We start from the raw sequence: 17,492 nt of genomic DNA, 5'->3' as shown, positions 1-17,492 counted from the left end.
CTTGCCATGACCTGGAAAATTTCAGTCAGCTTTAGTATGAGGAATGGACCCCCTACCTTGTAAATCTCAGCTGGAATAGAATCAGCATCAGGTGCTTTGCTACACAAAACGAGCCTAATAGCATTCAAAACCTCTTCTTCAGTTGGAATTTCAGTTAGGGAGGGACTGACTTCAACCTGAGGTAAATGGTCAACGGCCTCAGCATTAATTGATGATATTCTGTTGAGAACACCAAGGAAGTGTTCAGCCCATCTCTCTAGGATATTTGTTTATGTCTCTCGGGTAGCCATATTCAGACAAACACATGGAGCAATTCCAAAAGACTTATGACAGAAAATTCTATTCACATCCAGAGAAAGAATTATGGAGTCTGAATGCAGATCGGTTTTCTCTTCTTTTTCTTTCTCATGGTTTTTCCCTTTTGTTGTGATTCTTCTTTCACAACATGACAAATGTGGAAACACGTTTAATATGATCAGACAAGTATAGCCTATATCAGCTTGTTTGATGTCTTGGGGAGGTGGGAAGGGAGGGAGGGAAGGAGAAAAAAATTGGAGCTCAAAATCCAAAAGTGAATGTTGAAAACTACTTGTAATTGGAAAAAATAAAATACTACTAAGTAGGGTGTGGGGGTGGGGAGAAGAATATAATCTTGAAGACAAGAAACTTTCATTTTTGCCTTTGAGTTCCCCAGTGCTTGGTACAACGTAGGGCACCTAGCAGTGGATTAGTTGACTGACTAACAGACAGGAAGAAAGAGTGGAATCAGGGAAGGATATAGAGAAGATGTAGCCTGAGTAGTCTTTAAGAGAACCAGGCCAGGGTCAAAGAAACACACTGACTATAGAATTTCAAAAAACAGGTGCCTCACAGTATAGAATGGAGGAAGATCTTTAAACTTGGTGATTTTCAGGACATCAACCTTAAAACGAGTTGTCTCCTTAGAAAGAAGTGGATTGGAGCAGAGTTAAGGAGCCAGTAAGGCAGTTGAGAAATGGAGATAATATAGATTACTCATTCAAAAAGTTTAGTGGTAAAAAAGAAAGAGAAAACTTTCCCTTACTTAACCCTGCCTATCCAAATTCTACACAGCCTTCAAGACTCAGCTAAAATTCTTTATCCATGTATTCCCAGACTACTTATTTCTCTGTATGAATGACTATAATTCTCCTTATATCTGCCTGGAGCGTGGCAGTTGATTGTGTAATGCTTTGTGGTATTTCTTATACTAAAATGTTACGTATCATATAGCCTGAGGTTCAAGGCCAATTGCATAAGATTCTCCTCATTGGTGGAGAATGATGCTCCATGACTACATGAGGGGCACAGTTGTCAAAAGCCTAGAACCATAAAGATCTTAGTTATTTTGGCTTCCAGCTTCAAGAAGGGATATACATAGTTCAAAGTTGACTTCCTAGAAGGAGAGAAAGGGTCTGGAAAGAAGCCAACATGTAGAGAAACCAGTATCTTGATGATATCCCTCTTCCCAGCTTTCCATTTGAGAAACTTCAAGGACTTTCCCCTTGAGTAATGAATTCTCTCTTGTGGTTGAGCTGAGATGTCTTGCTCCCAATGGGAAAGCTCATTCACCATGTGTATTGTCTAGTATACTCTCATCTACAGATAACGCCTCTGATTTCTATTTTCTACTGGCTTGTATAAATGCATTTATTATCTGTGTTACAGTCTCTGTATAACTGATATTTGATAGGAAGACAGTCCCTTTGCATATAGCTTGCAGCACTTCTTAACCTGTGGAAAGTGGGAAAAGTGCAAGTGGTAAAAGTTTGAGAAGCCCTGGTTAGGGCACTCCTTCCCCCAAGGGATAGCGACCAGAAGCACAGCCGGGACTATTTTTTGCGTCTCCAGATGCCAATGCTTCTTTGTATCCCCAAGGGTTGGCACAGTACCTGGCACCTAATAGATGCTTAACAAATGCTTATTGGTTACTAAAAAAATTATTTCTCCTAAACTAGCAATATTTATGATGGTAGATACTAAATTCTAACCCAGTGTTCCCTGAGAACTGTAGCCTGTCTCCCTTGCAGAAAGGCAGAAAAACTAGATTGTAGAGATATTTGTTTATATTTCTCTGGTAGCCACATTCAGACAAACACATGTAGATATGTAGCCTACATGGGAAACATATGTGCCTGCATCTCATATTGTTACTAAACTTTAAATATTCCCGTCTGACCATCTTTGTGGAAAAGACTATAAGCTTAGGCTTCTTTGTATCCCCAAGAGATCTAGTTTGTTGATACAAAAAATAATTATACTATATTAGGCACTAGAAACGCCAAGAAGCATATGTCATAGTTCCTACAATAAGGATTCAGTTTAAATCACTTAAGAGATTCCATATGATGTGGTGGAAAAAGAACTAAATCGAGGGTCAGAAGACCTCAGCTAGTCTTCAATTTGATCACTGAGACTTAGACATCTCACTTCTGTCTGTGCCTTGGTTTGACTTTATGTCAGTTCCTCCATGGGTCAATATTGGATGCAGAGGTTTTTCCTAGAGATTCAGTCCTACACCATGTCAATCCCAAACTGGAGGTATCCTAATAAGAAAAAGCTTGAAGGTATGGAAGCTTAATTCCAATCTGAGATCCCAGAATAAATTAATGACTTTGGACAGGTTCTGGAACTGTCCCAGTCTCTTGGAGGTCCTATGGAGCAAAAATTACCTGTATCAGATTTTCTAGAACTGAGGGGAAGTGACCATCTGTTCCAGTATTTTCCCTTTTACATCTAGAGTAGGCTGTTCATGGCACTAGTTATGGTTTAATCATTTAATCGTTAATTTAATTTTAATAATAATAATTAAATTTTAATAAATTTAATCATTTAACTGGGACTCTTGTTAACATATCACTTAAAGTATCCATATTACATTTAAGGAACACTATGGGCAACCTTTGTAAAAGTACAATGATATCTCAGTGTTATTAATGAATCCTCCGGCAACAAAATTCCTTTACAACAAAACCAGTCATGTTAATGTGTGTTTACTGTGTGTGTACGTGTGTGGATATGTATATGCACAGATATATACATTTGTGTGTGCATACACACATATATACACATATATAAATGCATGAGTGTGTATTGTGTGAATATTTATATACACACAATATAGTCATTATATATAATATATACTGTATGTGCAATATGCAATATATATAACATATACGTGTATAAATAAATATATGTATACATATACCAAATAATGCTCCTTTGCATCATAAGCCTTAAAGCAAGGTTCCTGCTAAAAACTCCATGAATGTCCAGGACAAAAATATCTCAGTATAGAACTTCTATTTGCCCACCAACAGCTGACAGTTAAAAAAATCAGAGCCTCAGCAAACCTATAAAGCCTGGAAAGTTTGTTTTCTGTGTCCATGTCCTACACTTTCAATATCTTTTTAGCTTTTTGATAATTTTCTGGTCCCCTCTTCTATCCTTTTCAGACACCCATTGATCTCTAACACTCCTTTTTCCAAGTTGAAAATAGGAAAGGATCAAATATTTATACTTGCTAAATCACTGATTACACTTCTATTATCAGACGATCTTCTAATTTTCTATTTATCTTCTTTGAAAATTATAATTGCATCAAGTTAATAGTAGAGATAGGGACGAGATCTATGATTTCATTTGGTGTAGGAAGCTTCCAGTGAAGATCTTCTTCTTCCATTGGTTCAGGTTAGTATCTTCTCTGCAGCCTATAGTCTTGAATTGCTTAGAGAGCTCTAAGAGGTTAAGAGACTTGTCTAGGGTCACAAATACAGTATATGTCAAAGGTAGGACATGAACCCAGATCTTCCTGACTCTAAGGCTAGCTCTCTATCCATACTATATAATGTAAATCAAAATTTTTTAAAAATCAATAAATTATACCCATAATCTAAGAAAAGTCTAAATGACCTTATAGTCTTGCTTTACATAAAATAATCATAGATTATTTTATTTTTTAATTTTCTTTAATTTTCAAAAAAATAACAAAAAGTTATTGCTTTCTTCCTCCTATTCCTTATCTCACAATTGGCAGGGGGAAAAGAAAACAAGGTACTTACCACAGAAGTGATTTGATTGTGTCGAAGATTAAGTTCAGTCAGGGAACTCAGGCCATTAAGATCATCAACATCATTTAAAAAGTTTCTTGCAAGGTTTAAAACTCTCAGGTCACACAAATGACTGACATTTTCAATTTTTGAAATCTGTTTTTTTAAGAGTGACATAAGTAGGAGCAATTAGCAGTCTTTAAAAAAACAATTCTTAAATCTATCTAGGATATAAAAACTTTTAAATTAAAGATTAATTACATTCAGTAGCAACTTAATGTTAATTCCTCTTAATCTCTTTATGTGTGTGTGTTTATGTGGATAGATAGATATAGATATCATTTTATTTATTGCCAACTTTGTAACCATAAATATCTTGAGCAAAATGTGGGGTAAAATGCTTTCCTTATGTGTTTTCATTCATGAATTGTCATTCTTATATTATGGCTACAAAGCCATAAGACTTTTTAGGGACTGTATTTTTTTTAGAAAATTTGTATCTTGTGCTTTGGGCCTTGGCAAATAATGTAAGTCAATCTCATCAATTGATCAAGTATTTATTCATCTTCACTATGTACCCAGCACTGTGAAGCAAACAAGAAAAATGCCCTCTAAGGAGTTTACAATGGGGGCAGGTAGGTGGTGCAGTGAGTAGAGCACCAGCCCTGGAGTCAGGAGGACTTGAGTCCAAATCCAGCCTCAGACACTTGACACACTCACTAGCTGTGTGACCTTGAGCAAGTCACTTAACCCCAATTGCCCTGCCCTCCCCCCTCCAAAAAAAAAAAGTTTACAATCTAAGCTGAAACAAGAATACAATTCAACAACAACCACCATTTAAGTACCTACTACATATAAGACACTATGTTAGACCAGAGGTTCTAAAACTTTTTCTGTGTCATAGACCCCTCTGCCAGTCTGGTAAAACTTATGAACCCATCCTCAGAATACTGTTCTTAAATGTATAAAATAAGGCATGTAGGATGACAAAGAAAAACAATTATAAAAATATTTCTAAAAAGTTCATGGATCCCAGGTTAGGAACTCTTTTTCTAGATTCAGGGCATAAAGAGACAGAATAATAGTTCTTGCTCTTTAGAAGCAAAAATATGAGGAAGAAGTGCTATAATTCAACAACAAACATTTGTTAAGCACTCACTATGTACATAAAGCACAAAGGAAAAAACAAAAATAGTTCCTAACCTTAAAGAGCTTATATTCAACAGGAAGATGACATGAGAGGAAAAAAAAAGATAAACAGAAGATCATCTGAGAAGGGACAGCTGAAGATAGACTTCCCTTAGAAGATCCCTAAGCTGAACCTTGGAGGATGCTCTTAGATGCAATAGGGAGCCACTGAAGACAATACACATGTATTACACAAATTACAAAATTACAAATTACAAAACAAGATAATATGCTACAAAATTAAATACCAAATTGTGTGATACAGACCATAAATCCTTTTGTATCATATTTCAAAAATGGGAGTGATCAAGAGATCCACTGGAGTAGTCAGAGAAATTTTCTAACTATAAAAAGATGCTTCCAAAATACGAATATTGTGCAATATTTAAATACAATGTTGCTTTTAATTTTAATAAGAAAATGCACACACATATACCCTAGCAGTATATTCTTTGATGTTACTCAATATCAAAAATTTAGTTTCCACGTACAGAATAATAAGATCATAGTTAGAAGTCTAAAGCTGGAAAGAACCTTGAATAACATTATTCAAGATGAATTGCCCTATTATTCTCTATTAGTCTTGCAATACTTTTAATGTACTTCATAAAGTCAACAAAGGGGAAAAATATTGATTTTTTCCTATAAAATATCTGCAATTCAAAAAACTAACTAAACATCACAGATCACATAGTAATTACTTGCTATCTGTACTGTTTTCAAAGCTAGTTAAATGAAGCTTATGTTAGACTTGGAATCCATTTAGCACATTGTCATTTGGAGAAAAGCCTACTTTCAAATAAGAATATTAGGTCTTGTATTCTAAAAAGATACTTATGCAAATAAATTAATGTTAAAATAAGATTTACTAAGCTTTTTTTAAAAAAAAAGTGAGAGATTTTCAGAAAAAAAAAATAACTTAAGTGTAGTAGAATTTGTAAAAATCTTCTCCCTTATTGTAGGTACCATGTACCATCCAAATCTGGAGTCTTTAGCTGGACCTACCCATCCTTTTGGAGAGCAGGGAGAAACTGAAACAAAAGTAATTTGCATAACAGTCCATTTGCCCAGGCGGATGCAAAGGTCAGATAAGCAAAGGAAAAATCAAGTCTTTCTGAATCTACAAAAGAATCTTTGTGAGATGCCCACTGAATGGGAAGAATTCTGCTTATATACTAGGGGAATGTAACATCAATGTTACCTGCAGCTACTGTGGCTGTGCAAGGCCAATAACATCTGCACACAGGAGGGCTGCTAGCACAGATTCTTTGATTTCCTTTTCTAAGGAAAGCAACTTTAAGGGGTTAACAATCTTACTTTAATTAAGCATACATATTATCATTCACTTAGTTCAGGGGGAAAATCCAGCACCCTGAACTTCAGATAAAACACAAACAGAAATTACAAGCAGAAATTATATAAACAGAGCAGATAAACACCAATCAACAGACAGGTTTCTAACTGTCTGACCATAGCAATACATACACAGTTACCAGAGAGAGAAGCACCAACATCTGGGTTTTCAAAGCTGGAGTGGGGCTCCTTAATGGCTATCCAGAGTCTTTTTCTGGCAAAACCACAGGAACACTCTTCCAATGAGTGAACCCCCAAAGCAAAATGCCAACCTCAGAGTATAAATACTCTGTTTAGGGCCCTGGGGCTAAGCGCCTACTTAGCAAAAGGGTGTAGACCTAAGGCTTAGCATCTATTTAGCAAAAAGGTGTGGAAATGATCTTTAATCACTAGAACCACATCATATATATATTGTTTCCAATCAATGACTCAATTCAAACAAAGGCAAAACTCAAAGGCACTTGATTGTCTTAGTGCTGAGAAGCACTCCAAAACAAAAGACAACAAAAAAGTCCCACCCTGCTTGTCACTACAGGGAAGGAGAAGCCAAATGGGACAAACTCATCATGCCCCTTCTCCCTCCTACCCCCCAACACTGCCTTATGGCAGAGGGGCTTCCCTAGGTCAATGAAACTGTGAACTATGGCATGCAGGGCTACCCAAGAAGGATAGGTCACAGTGGAGAGTACAAAAGGTGATCCAATGAAAAAGGAAATGGCAAACCATTCCAATATCTTTGCAAAGAAAACCCCATGGACTATTGGTTATCCTTTGCTCTCAAAAATGATACCACTTTGTTGGAGTCAAGTTGCAGTATGTCCAATTGTGCCTGATCAAACCAATGTTCTACCACAGGTTGGGCACAAAAAGTCCATATGAACATTTGGAGTGGAGATTTTTCTAAATTTGCACATCTCGTGTTTCTTTTGAGCAATTGCAATACTGCAATTCTGCGGACACACCACGTTGGGAAGTCCTTTGCCAGCATTCCCATGTCACACAATCAATTCCAAAGTTCTTAAGAGAGACATGAAAGTGTCCTTGTATCCCTTCATCTGACCACCATGTGAATGCCTTTCCTGCATGAGTACTCTGCAAAGTGGTCTTTTAAGCACGTGTACATTTGGCACTTGAACAATGTGGCCAGCCCATTAGAGTTGCTCTCTCTATAGTAGAGTGTGAATGCTTGGCTAAAGAAAGAACCTCAGTGTATGGTACCTTATCCTGACAGATGATCTTCAGAATCTTCCTAAGACAATTCAAATGGAAGCAATTCAGTTTCCTAGCATGGCACTGGTATATTGTTCAGATTTCACTGGCACACAACAATGAGGTCAACACAATGTCTCTGTAGACCTTTAGTTTGGTAATCAGTCTAATACCTCTTCTCTCTCCACACTTTCTTACAGAACCTCCAAAACACTGAGCTAGCATCAACCTCTTATCAAAATGTACATCCCAGGAAATTATACTACCAAGGAAGTGAACTAATCCACAGTATTCAAAAACTCTCCATTTGCTGGAACCAATGGTTCCATGTATGGATGGTGTGGTAGTGGCTAGTGGAGAACCTCTGTTTTCTTTGTGTTAAATGTTGGGCCAAAATTAGCACAAGCAGCAGAGAATCAACCCATACTTTGTTACATCTCAGCTTCAGAGGCTACATTGAGTGTACAATCATTGCAAACAAAACTAAACATCATGCACCAACTCTTTCACTACTTTGGTCTTGGCTTGTAGCCTGTTCAAGTTGAAGAACTTAGTATCAGTGCAGCAGCTAACCTTGATGCTGTGTTTGTCCTCACTGAAGGCAGCTAACATTGCTGAAAACATTATGCTAAAAAGTATGGGAGCAAGCACACAGCTTTGCTTCAAGGCACAGGAGAGCTTGAGAGCATTGCCCATTACCCAAAACCCAGGAAACCATGCCATCATGAGATTGATGTATGATGCTGATGAACTTCTCTGGGCACTCAAATTTTGACACAATTTTCCATAACCCCTCATAACTGACAGTGTCAAAGGCCCTGGTCAGATTGAGCTGTGTACATACCTCTGTTCTTCTCCTGGAGTTGTCAGAATACAGACACCAAATTGACTGTTCCTTATCCCATTCTGAAGCCACACTGGCTCTCAAGTAGATGACCATCTTCCAGGTGAAGGATCAGCCTATTAAGTAGGACTCTGACAAGAATCTTGCCAGCAATGACTAAGAGAGTCATTACTCGCTCTCTCTCTCTCTCTCTCTCCTCTATTCCCCTCCCCACCCCACCTTGTGATTGTCACAGGATTATCTATTTCCTTTACCTTTATAGAGATGGATAATGGAAGCATCCTTCAACTCTTGGGGGATAACTTCCTCTTTTCATATAACCCAGAAAATTTTAGTCAGCTTTTGTATGAGCAATAGACCGCCCCCTCCTTGTAAATCTCAGCTGGAATAGAATCAGCACCAGGTGCTTTGCCACATGAGAGATGCCAAATGGCATTCAAAACTTATTCTTCAGTTAGAAATTTGGCTAGAGAGGGGCTGACTTCAACCTGAGTAAACAATCAATGGCTTCAGCACTGATTGATGATGGTCTGTTGAGAATACTGCAGAAGTGTTCAGCCACCTCTCCAGGATCATGTCCTCATAACTAATCAATGCAGCTCTATCAGCAATGAGTAGTTGCGATGTACCATATGTCTCTGGCCCATACAAAGCCTTCAGGGCATGATAAAAGGACTTGGGATTGTTACTATCGGCATAAAACTGAATTTCATTTGCTTTCTTACTGAACAAAGAATCCTGCATCTCTCTAAGCTTTGCTTGCACTTTACTTTTGATGGAGTTAAACACTGTCATTTTAGAGACAGATGAATTATCCTGCTGTTATACCCTGTGGAGTTTTCATTTTTCACTTAGCAGCTTCTGAAGTTCCCCATCATTTTTGTCAAACCAATCTTGATGTCCACGAGTGTTCTGACCCAAAAGAGTAAATGCAGTGCTGGACACAAAATCTCTGAGCGCAGCCCACTCCTTGTCTGCTCCACTGTTGCCAGCTGTGTGTTGGGTCAGCTTTCTCTCCAAGTTAGCAACAAGCTGTTCCACTCTGTTGACATTAAGTCTTCTGGTAATTGTCTTGCCTTGGGGCCACCACTTGTGTTGAATGCGAATATTTAGTTTGGAGAGGATAAGTCTATGATCAGTCTAGCCCTCTGCACCATACATTGCCTTCCTTACTCTCACATTCTGTCCAACTCTTCTCCTTACAATGACATAGTCTATTAAATGCCAATGTTTGCTGTGAAGGTGCATCCATGAGGTTTTACTGCATTTAGGTAAACAGAAGACAGTGTTAGTGATGAGAGAGTCATGAGATGCAGAAGTCTTCAGTAGTAATAAATGACCATTGCTGGTGCTGTTTCTGATTCTGTTCCTCCCAAGGACTCCCTGCCATGTCTGGTAGTCTGTGCCTACTCTAGCATTAAAGTTACCCAGAATTATAAAGCTGTCCAGTTTCAGCACATTAATGATGAGAGTACCCAGTTCTTCAAAACAATTTCCTTTCACTTCATCAGGGTTCATCATGGCGAGGGCGTAGGAACTGAGGATGAGGCGTGGTATTTTCCTGCAACGGTAATTGCATTGTTATGAGCCTGTCATTCACTCCTTTTGATGGGCACACAAGCGTGTTGACTAGATTAGTTTCAATTGCGAGACCTACACCAGCTTAATGGTGCTCCCCTTCACTGAGGTCAATCCAGAAAAATGTGTATCCAGCTCCAACTTCAGGAAACTGGTCTTCATTTGTCAGTCTTGGGTTACCACAGGCTGCTATTTGGATGTAATACCTGTTGCATTCTCTTGCAACAAGAGCTGTTCATCTTTCAGGGCTACTAGATTTCACGTTGTCCATAGGTGTATGCATATCCATGAACTGATGGTAAGTGGAATCATCTTTGCAAAAGTTTTTGTACAATTTTTTTGTGTTTTGATCAGGTGGGATCCCCGCCTGCCATGGTAAACAGGCCAGGGTTGGGTAAAGTAGACAATTTTTAGGGCACCTTTTCTAGGCCCTTCTTCACACCAGAAGGAGAGCAGTGTGGTCCTTAAAACACTGCTCACCCAAGGGGCTGCCGAATCCCACTGCTGCTTCCAGTGAGATGACCCTATGGCCTGGGCTGCCTGTGTGCAGGGTTGTGACCATAGCTTCCAGCTTATTCACACCTGCTGCTTCATCGCTTGCCTGTCACCAGAGGACTTTGAGATAGGTAAAAATGGTAAAACAGTATGGGTGATGGCTTTTGATTCACGCATAAATTGGATTTAAGTGAGTTTTACAAAGTTATCAATCTAACTCTCTTCCAAAGTTGTCATAGTCCAGTGGCAGGACAGAGTCAAGATGGTTGGCAATGGCTCAAAATGCAGTTGGCGATGGCTCAAAATGCAGTGGATGACCTTGGTCTCTTTGATGTCTAAACTCTGGGCACTCCATGGCACCTGCTTCAGCTGCCTTCATGGCCACTGGAACAAATTGTTCTCATCTGGCCAATTCGCCAGGGGAAGTCTTCACATACTTGGGGTAGACACCACACTAACTTACCAAGGGGTTTGAGACCCCCTGGTTACCCTCAACCTGGTTTAGCCTGTCTGCCAAAATGGTTTGCCAGGGTGTGGCTGCTGTGCATGCTATAGCTTCTTGGAACTACTTGGTGGATCAGATACCACACCAAAGGTGGAAAGCAGGCCTCAAAGGGCTTGGCAGCCCTAACACCAGAGATACTAGTCTTTCATGAACACAACACCCCCCCCATGGATGGTACTAAAATGGTAAAAGAGATGACGTCCAAAAATGAGCACTTTGCATTGTAAAGTGTCCAATATGCTACTGAGGAAAAGCAGAAGACAACTACAAGTAGCTCCAGTATGAATGAAGCATCTGGGCCAAAGCCTAAAGGAAGTTCAGCTAGGGATGGATATGTCAAGTGATGAAAGAAAAGGCATGCTATAAAGATCAATACTGCATAGGAACCTGGAATGTATTTATGAACCAAGGAATGCTGGATGTGATCAAGCAGGAGATGGAAAGATTAAACATCAATGTCTGCATGGGAATGGGTGAATTTAATTCAGACGATCACTACATATACCACTGTGGGTAAGAATCCCTTAGAAGAAATGTAGTAGTCCTCATAGTCAATAAAAGGGTGACGAAAGTAGTACTTGGATATAATCTCAAAAATTACCAAATGATATCTGTTTGAATCCAAGGCAAACCATTCAAGATCACAGTAATACAAGTCTACGCTCCAACCACTGATGGTAAAGAGGCCAAAGCTGATCAGTTCTACGAAGATCTACAACATCTTCTAGAAACAACACCCCAAAAACAGATATCACATTCATCATAGGGGATTAGAATGCTACAGTAGGAAATGAAAAGGTAATGGGGAAAAAAGGCAAATTGGGTCTTGAAGTACAAAATGAATCAGGGAAGAGATTAATAGAGCTTCGTCAAGATAACTCACTGGTCATAACAGACACACTTTTTCAATTACCCATAAAGCAACTCTATACATGGACATCACCAGGTAGTCAATACAGAAATCAGACTGACTGTACACTTTGGAGCTAAAGGTGAAAGAGCTCTATATAGTCAGTTAAAACACAACCTGGAGCTGACTGTGGCTCAGATCATGGGCTTCTTATTGCAAAATTCAGACTTAAATTGAAGAAAGTAGGAAAAACCATCAGACTGCATAGCTATGATCTAAATAACATCCCTTATGAATATAAAGTGGAGGTAATGAATAGATTTAAGGGATTATATCTGGTAGAAAGAGTGCCTAAAGAACTATGGACAGAGATTTGCAATACTGTACAGGAGGTAGCAACAAAAAACGTTTCAAAGAAAAAGAAGAGCAAGAAAGCAAAATGGTTATCTGATGAGGCTTTGCAAATAGCTGAGGAAAGAAGGAAAACAAAAGGAAAGGAGAAAAGGAAAGATATACCCAAGTGAATACAGAATTCCAAAGAACAGCAAGAAGAGAAAAGGTTTTCTTAAAAGAACAATGCAAAAAAAATAGAATGGGAAACACAAGAGATTTCTTCAAGAAAATTGGAGATATCAAAGAAAAGTTTCATGCAAAAATGGGCATGATAAACGACAAAAATGGTAGGGATTTACAAAAGCAGAAGACACTAAGAAGAGATTGCAAGAATACACACAAGAACTATACAAGAAAGATCTTAACATCACCAATAACCTGACAACCAAGATGGTGTGGTTACTGATCTAGAGCCAGACATCCTAAGAGAATGAAGACAAGTGGGTCTTAGGAAGCATCGCTAACAATAAGGATGGTGGAGGTGACAGAATTCTAGCTGAGCTATTTAAAATCCTAAGAGATGGTGTTGTTAAAGTGCTGCACTCAATATGCCAGCAAGTTTTTAAAAATCAACAGTGTCCACTTTATTGGAAAAGATCAGTTTACATCCTTATCTTAAAGGACAATGCTGAAAAATCTTCAAACTACCAAACAAGTGAGCTCATTTCATACAGTGGCAAGGTTATGCTTAAGATTCTGCAAGGTAGACTTCAGCAATATATGAACTGATAACTATTAGAAAAGTAGTCTGGTTTTCAAATAGGCAAACATTTGCTGGATTATGAAGAAAGCAAGAGAGTTCCAGAAAAACATCTACTTCTGCTTCATTGACTACACTAAAGCCTTTCACTGTGGGGATCACAACAAAATGTTGCAAGACTTCAAAGAGATGGGAGTACTAAATCATCTTGCTTGTCTCCCGAGGAACCTGTATGCAGGCCAAGAAACAACAGTTAGAACAAAACATGGAACAACTGATTGGTTTAAGATTGGAAAGGGACTATGACAAGGCAGTATATTATCTTTGTTTATTTATTTATTCATTTATTTATTTATATGCAGAATACATCATGTGAAATGGCAGGCTGGATAAACCAAAAGTTGGAATTAAGGTTGCCAGGAGAAATATCAAAATCTAAGATATGCAGATAATACCGCTCTGATGGCAAAAAGTCAAGAAGAATTTAAAAGCCTCTTGGTGAGAGTGAAAGGAGAGAGTGTAAAAGCTGGCTTAAAGCTTAACATAAAAAATAAGATCTTAGCAACTGGTCCCATCACATCCTGGCAAATAGAGGAAGAAGAAATGGAAGCAATGTCAGATTTAACATTCTCAGGCTCAAAGATCTCTGCAGATGAAGCCATAAAATTAAAAGACTCTTGCTCCTTGGAAGGAAAGCTATGGCAAAATTGGAGAGCCTACTAAAAAGCAGAGACATCACCTTACCAACCAAAATCCTTAGAGTCAAAGCTATAGTTCTTCCAGTAGCAATGCATGACCATGACAGTTGGACTACAAGGAAAGCTAAGTGCCACAGAACTGACACTCTCAAATTGTAATGCTATAGAAGACTTTTGAGAGTCCCTTGGACAGCAAGGATATCAAATCAGTCAATACTTAAAGAAATTAATTCAGGCTATTCACTAGAAGGTCAAATACTGAAACTGAAGTTTAAATACTTGGGCCACATAATGCGAAGATGGGACTCACTGGAAAAAAGCCTGATGTTAGGAAAGAATAAAGGCAAAAGGAAAAGTGGACAGTAGAGGATGAGATGGACAGAAAGAATGATAGAAACAACAAACATGAACTTGGACAGACTTTGAGAAACAGCAGAGGATAGAATGGCCTGGCATGCTATGGTCCATGGAGTCACAAAGAGTTGGACATAACTGAACAACAACGACACTGTGAGTTGACCTAGAATAGAAAGCAAAGCTCTACCATGAGATCACCAGGAGAGTACCTGGTATGAAGGGTGAGTTACAGAACCCAGGTATGAAACAAAAGAAGGTCTAAATAGCCTAGAGTCTTTAAGGAGCTTTAACATTATCAGCTAAAGCTCTAGTCTAGCTGCTGGGAGAGATGACAGCTATCTCTTAGAAAGAACAGACAAGCAGCAAAGCCAAGCTAGGAACAGCAATTGCATCAAGAAGCTCTCAGGATGTATCTGGCAGGAGTTGACAGCAATGACAGCAGAGCAATGGGTCACCCACCTGGAGGGAGGCATGACCAGAACCTCAGAACTTGGCTGCCAGGGAGGGGTCAATGCAAGGGTAGAGCACCAATAAGAAAGAACAAACATAAGGCAATTTCACTTGTTGGAGCCACACTGAAGGTAGGAGTATAAATAATTAAGGGGATTAGGTGGGTTCCTGGCAAGTTGAGTGGTACACCAGGATGGTGGGGAGGAGATGAAGGCAGTTTTTGACACCCTATGAACTAGATGCAAGTGCTTCGTGAACTGCTTTTAACTAAAACTCTAGTGTTCTGGTGTTCTGACACCCTGACCTTGTAATCCTTCACATGTGTCCCCTTCTCTCTGCTTACATGGTCATGTGGACTACTGCAATAGTTCTTCCCATCTCTCCCTTCTCCAATCAATTCTCACAGATTTGTCACTAAAAAAGACCCAGAGCCCATGTCTATGTCAACTGTTCAAAATTTTTCAGTAGCGGGGCAGCTAGGTGGCACAATGAGTAGAGACCAGTCCTGGAGTCAGGAGGACCGGAGTTCAAATCTGACCTCAGACACTTGACATACTTACTAGCTATGTGACCTTGGGCAAGTCACTTAACCCCAATTGCCCTGCCTTCCCACCTCCAAAAAAACAAAAAAAAAATTTCAGTAGCTCTTTCTGCCTCCAGAATAAAATAGTAACTCCTGTGATTTGCATTTAAAGCCTTTCAGGATCTAAATCCAACCTACCTTTCCAGATTTCCTTTCCATTAATCCTCTTCATCCACTTTACTCTACAAAGTAACCTAATTTTGGTTCCTCAAACTTCACATTCTATATGTTGCCCCATTGTTTTTGTACAGGCTTCCCAGAATGGCTACTCCCTCATCATTTACTCCTTTCAGAAGCCTTAGTTTCCTCCAAAGCTAAGACGAAGTGCTAACCCTTACAGAAAGTATTTCCCGATCTCTCTAGGTAGTACCCTCTCTCTCCTCAAATTACCTGGCATTTTCTTAGTTGTATAAATGATACATCCCATTTATAGTAAAATGTAAGCAACCTCTTTTAGGGAATGGATCAAGTTTACCGTGTATATAGTAGCCTTGCTGAAGTGAACTTAAGATCATGGGATTATAGACTTGAATCTGGTTTTTGAGGCTACCTGATCAAATACTCTCATTTTACAGATGAGGAAACTGAAGAAGTTAAGTGACTTGCCAAGGTCACATAGGGAGTAAGTAGCTAAGCTGAGATTTAAATGCAGGTCCTCTGATGACAAAGCCAGCCCTTTTTCCATTACATCACACTGCCTTAATATTGCTACTTATGGGAAAGGGAAATACAAAAGCTAAGCTAATCATAAAGATACATACAAGTGTTTTGGTGACACAAAACAAAACAGGACAAGAAAAGGAAAACAAAGAAGAGAACACAAAAATTGATCTTAATCAAGAAAACCGCACCTCTGGCATGTTGCAGGGAGAAATTGGACATACAAGTTAAGCTGCAATAGCTGAAAACATGCATGGTCTGTACCCTAAAAGAGAGAATGTACCAAAGATGACAAGGAGAGCCAAGAACCAGGGTTATATACAAGGAATTGAAGGAGTGTGGAGACTCTTGGACCCAAGGAAGATAAATATAAGAAGAATCAATGATTAAATGTAGTTCATGGTGGGTCATTTTCTCAGCTGTTCAGGTCCAAAAGGCAGAATTATAGAAAAAACAAAAGGATACCATCATTGGCAAGCCTGCACCTCTCCTCCATTTGTTGGTCTGACCTAATAGAAGTATACAGAGATGAAGGACATCTTGGTAACCACAGCCCTAGTATCTGGCAGGAATATTTAAGGATCCTGGGCAGATGAATGTAATCAAACTCCCTAAGAGTAGAATCTATAATAACAAGGCAAAAGGCCTTTTAAATTCAGTAGTTCCTATAGAAATACAGCAATAAATTGAATAGGTTTATTGCTGAATGGTTACAATGAGATCAAGGTATATGATCATCCCCATGAGTAGATGAGGCTGAGCGAAATTTTATCTCAGAGTTGATGATGAAATTGGTGGGCTGGAAGGCCAGGATATTTGAGGGGATCTCAAGTGTATACTGAAATTCCCAATGTGTAGAGAACACAGTCTGGAGTTAAGAGACCTGTGAGCTTCATTGTGAATGAAAAGATTTATACTTGGTAGAAATCAGCTTAAGAATGGATACTTTTACATATTTAAGTTGAATACTAAGATAACTTTCCTCCTCCTAAAAATTAATTTAGAGCACTTATTACCTATTGCTTTTTGAATTTTCTCAAAGAACAAGTTTAAATACAGAAGATGTTATAGTTCAATATCTTATGTTACTAATATATAATGTATATTTCTTTTAAAAATACACCTACTGTGGACTCCAATTATTTCTTCTTAAAAGATACGAACTGGAAGTCTCAATTATTTCTTGATTCCTTACATCTATTTGGCAAGTTAACTCAACTAACCAACTGGATAGAACTTCAAGTCTGATAGACCTAGGTTCAAATACTGCCTCAGAGCTGTGTGACTCTGGGCAAGTCATTTAATTTCTCTCAGTTTCCTCATCTATAAAATGAGTGGAGCAATAACTAACCTAGATTCCAGAGAATCAATAATGAAGCATGCTGACCACCCCCTGACAGAAAGATGAAGGACTCAAGATGCAGAATAAGATACATTTTTGGACACGGCCAAATGCAGGGATCTGTTTTACCTAACTATGCATATTTGTTACAAGGCTTATTTTGTTTTGTTTTGTTTCCCCAGTTAAGAAGAGGGAGGTGAGAGAGAAAAATGAACACTTG

The 17,492-nt window shown here is 38.7% G+C and overlaps 1 protein-coding gene across 2 annotated transcripts in view; it reads right to left on the bottom strand.

The window, feature by feature from the left end:
• LRRC49 (leucine rich repeat containing 49) overlaps nucleotides 1-17,492 on the bottom strand; it is a 180,039-nt gene that overhangs the window by 140,106 nt on the left and 22,441 nt on the right. For both annotated transcript variants that reach the window (XM_036737270.1, XM_036737272.1), the window contains one exon: nucleotides 4,080-4,223. In XM_036737270.1, the coding sequence (XP_036593165.1) occupies nucleotides 4,080-4,223 (144 nt within the window). The remainder of the gene's footprint in view (nucleotides 1-4,079; nucleotides 4,224-17,492) is intronic.

The sequence above is a fragment of the Trichosurus vulpecula genome, chromosome 8 (genome assembly GCF_011100635.1).
Source record: "Trichosurus vulpecula isolate mTriVul1 chromosome 8, mTriVul1.pri, whole genome shotgun sequence".
Classification (NCBI taxonomy): domain Eukaryota; kingdom Metazoa; phylum Chordata; class Mammalia; order Diprotodontia; family Phalangeridae; genus Trichosurus; species Trichosurus vulpecula.
This window is presented reverse-complemented; position numbering and strand designations above follow the sequence as displayed.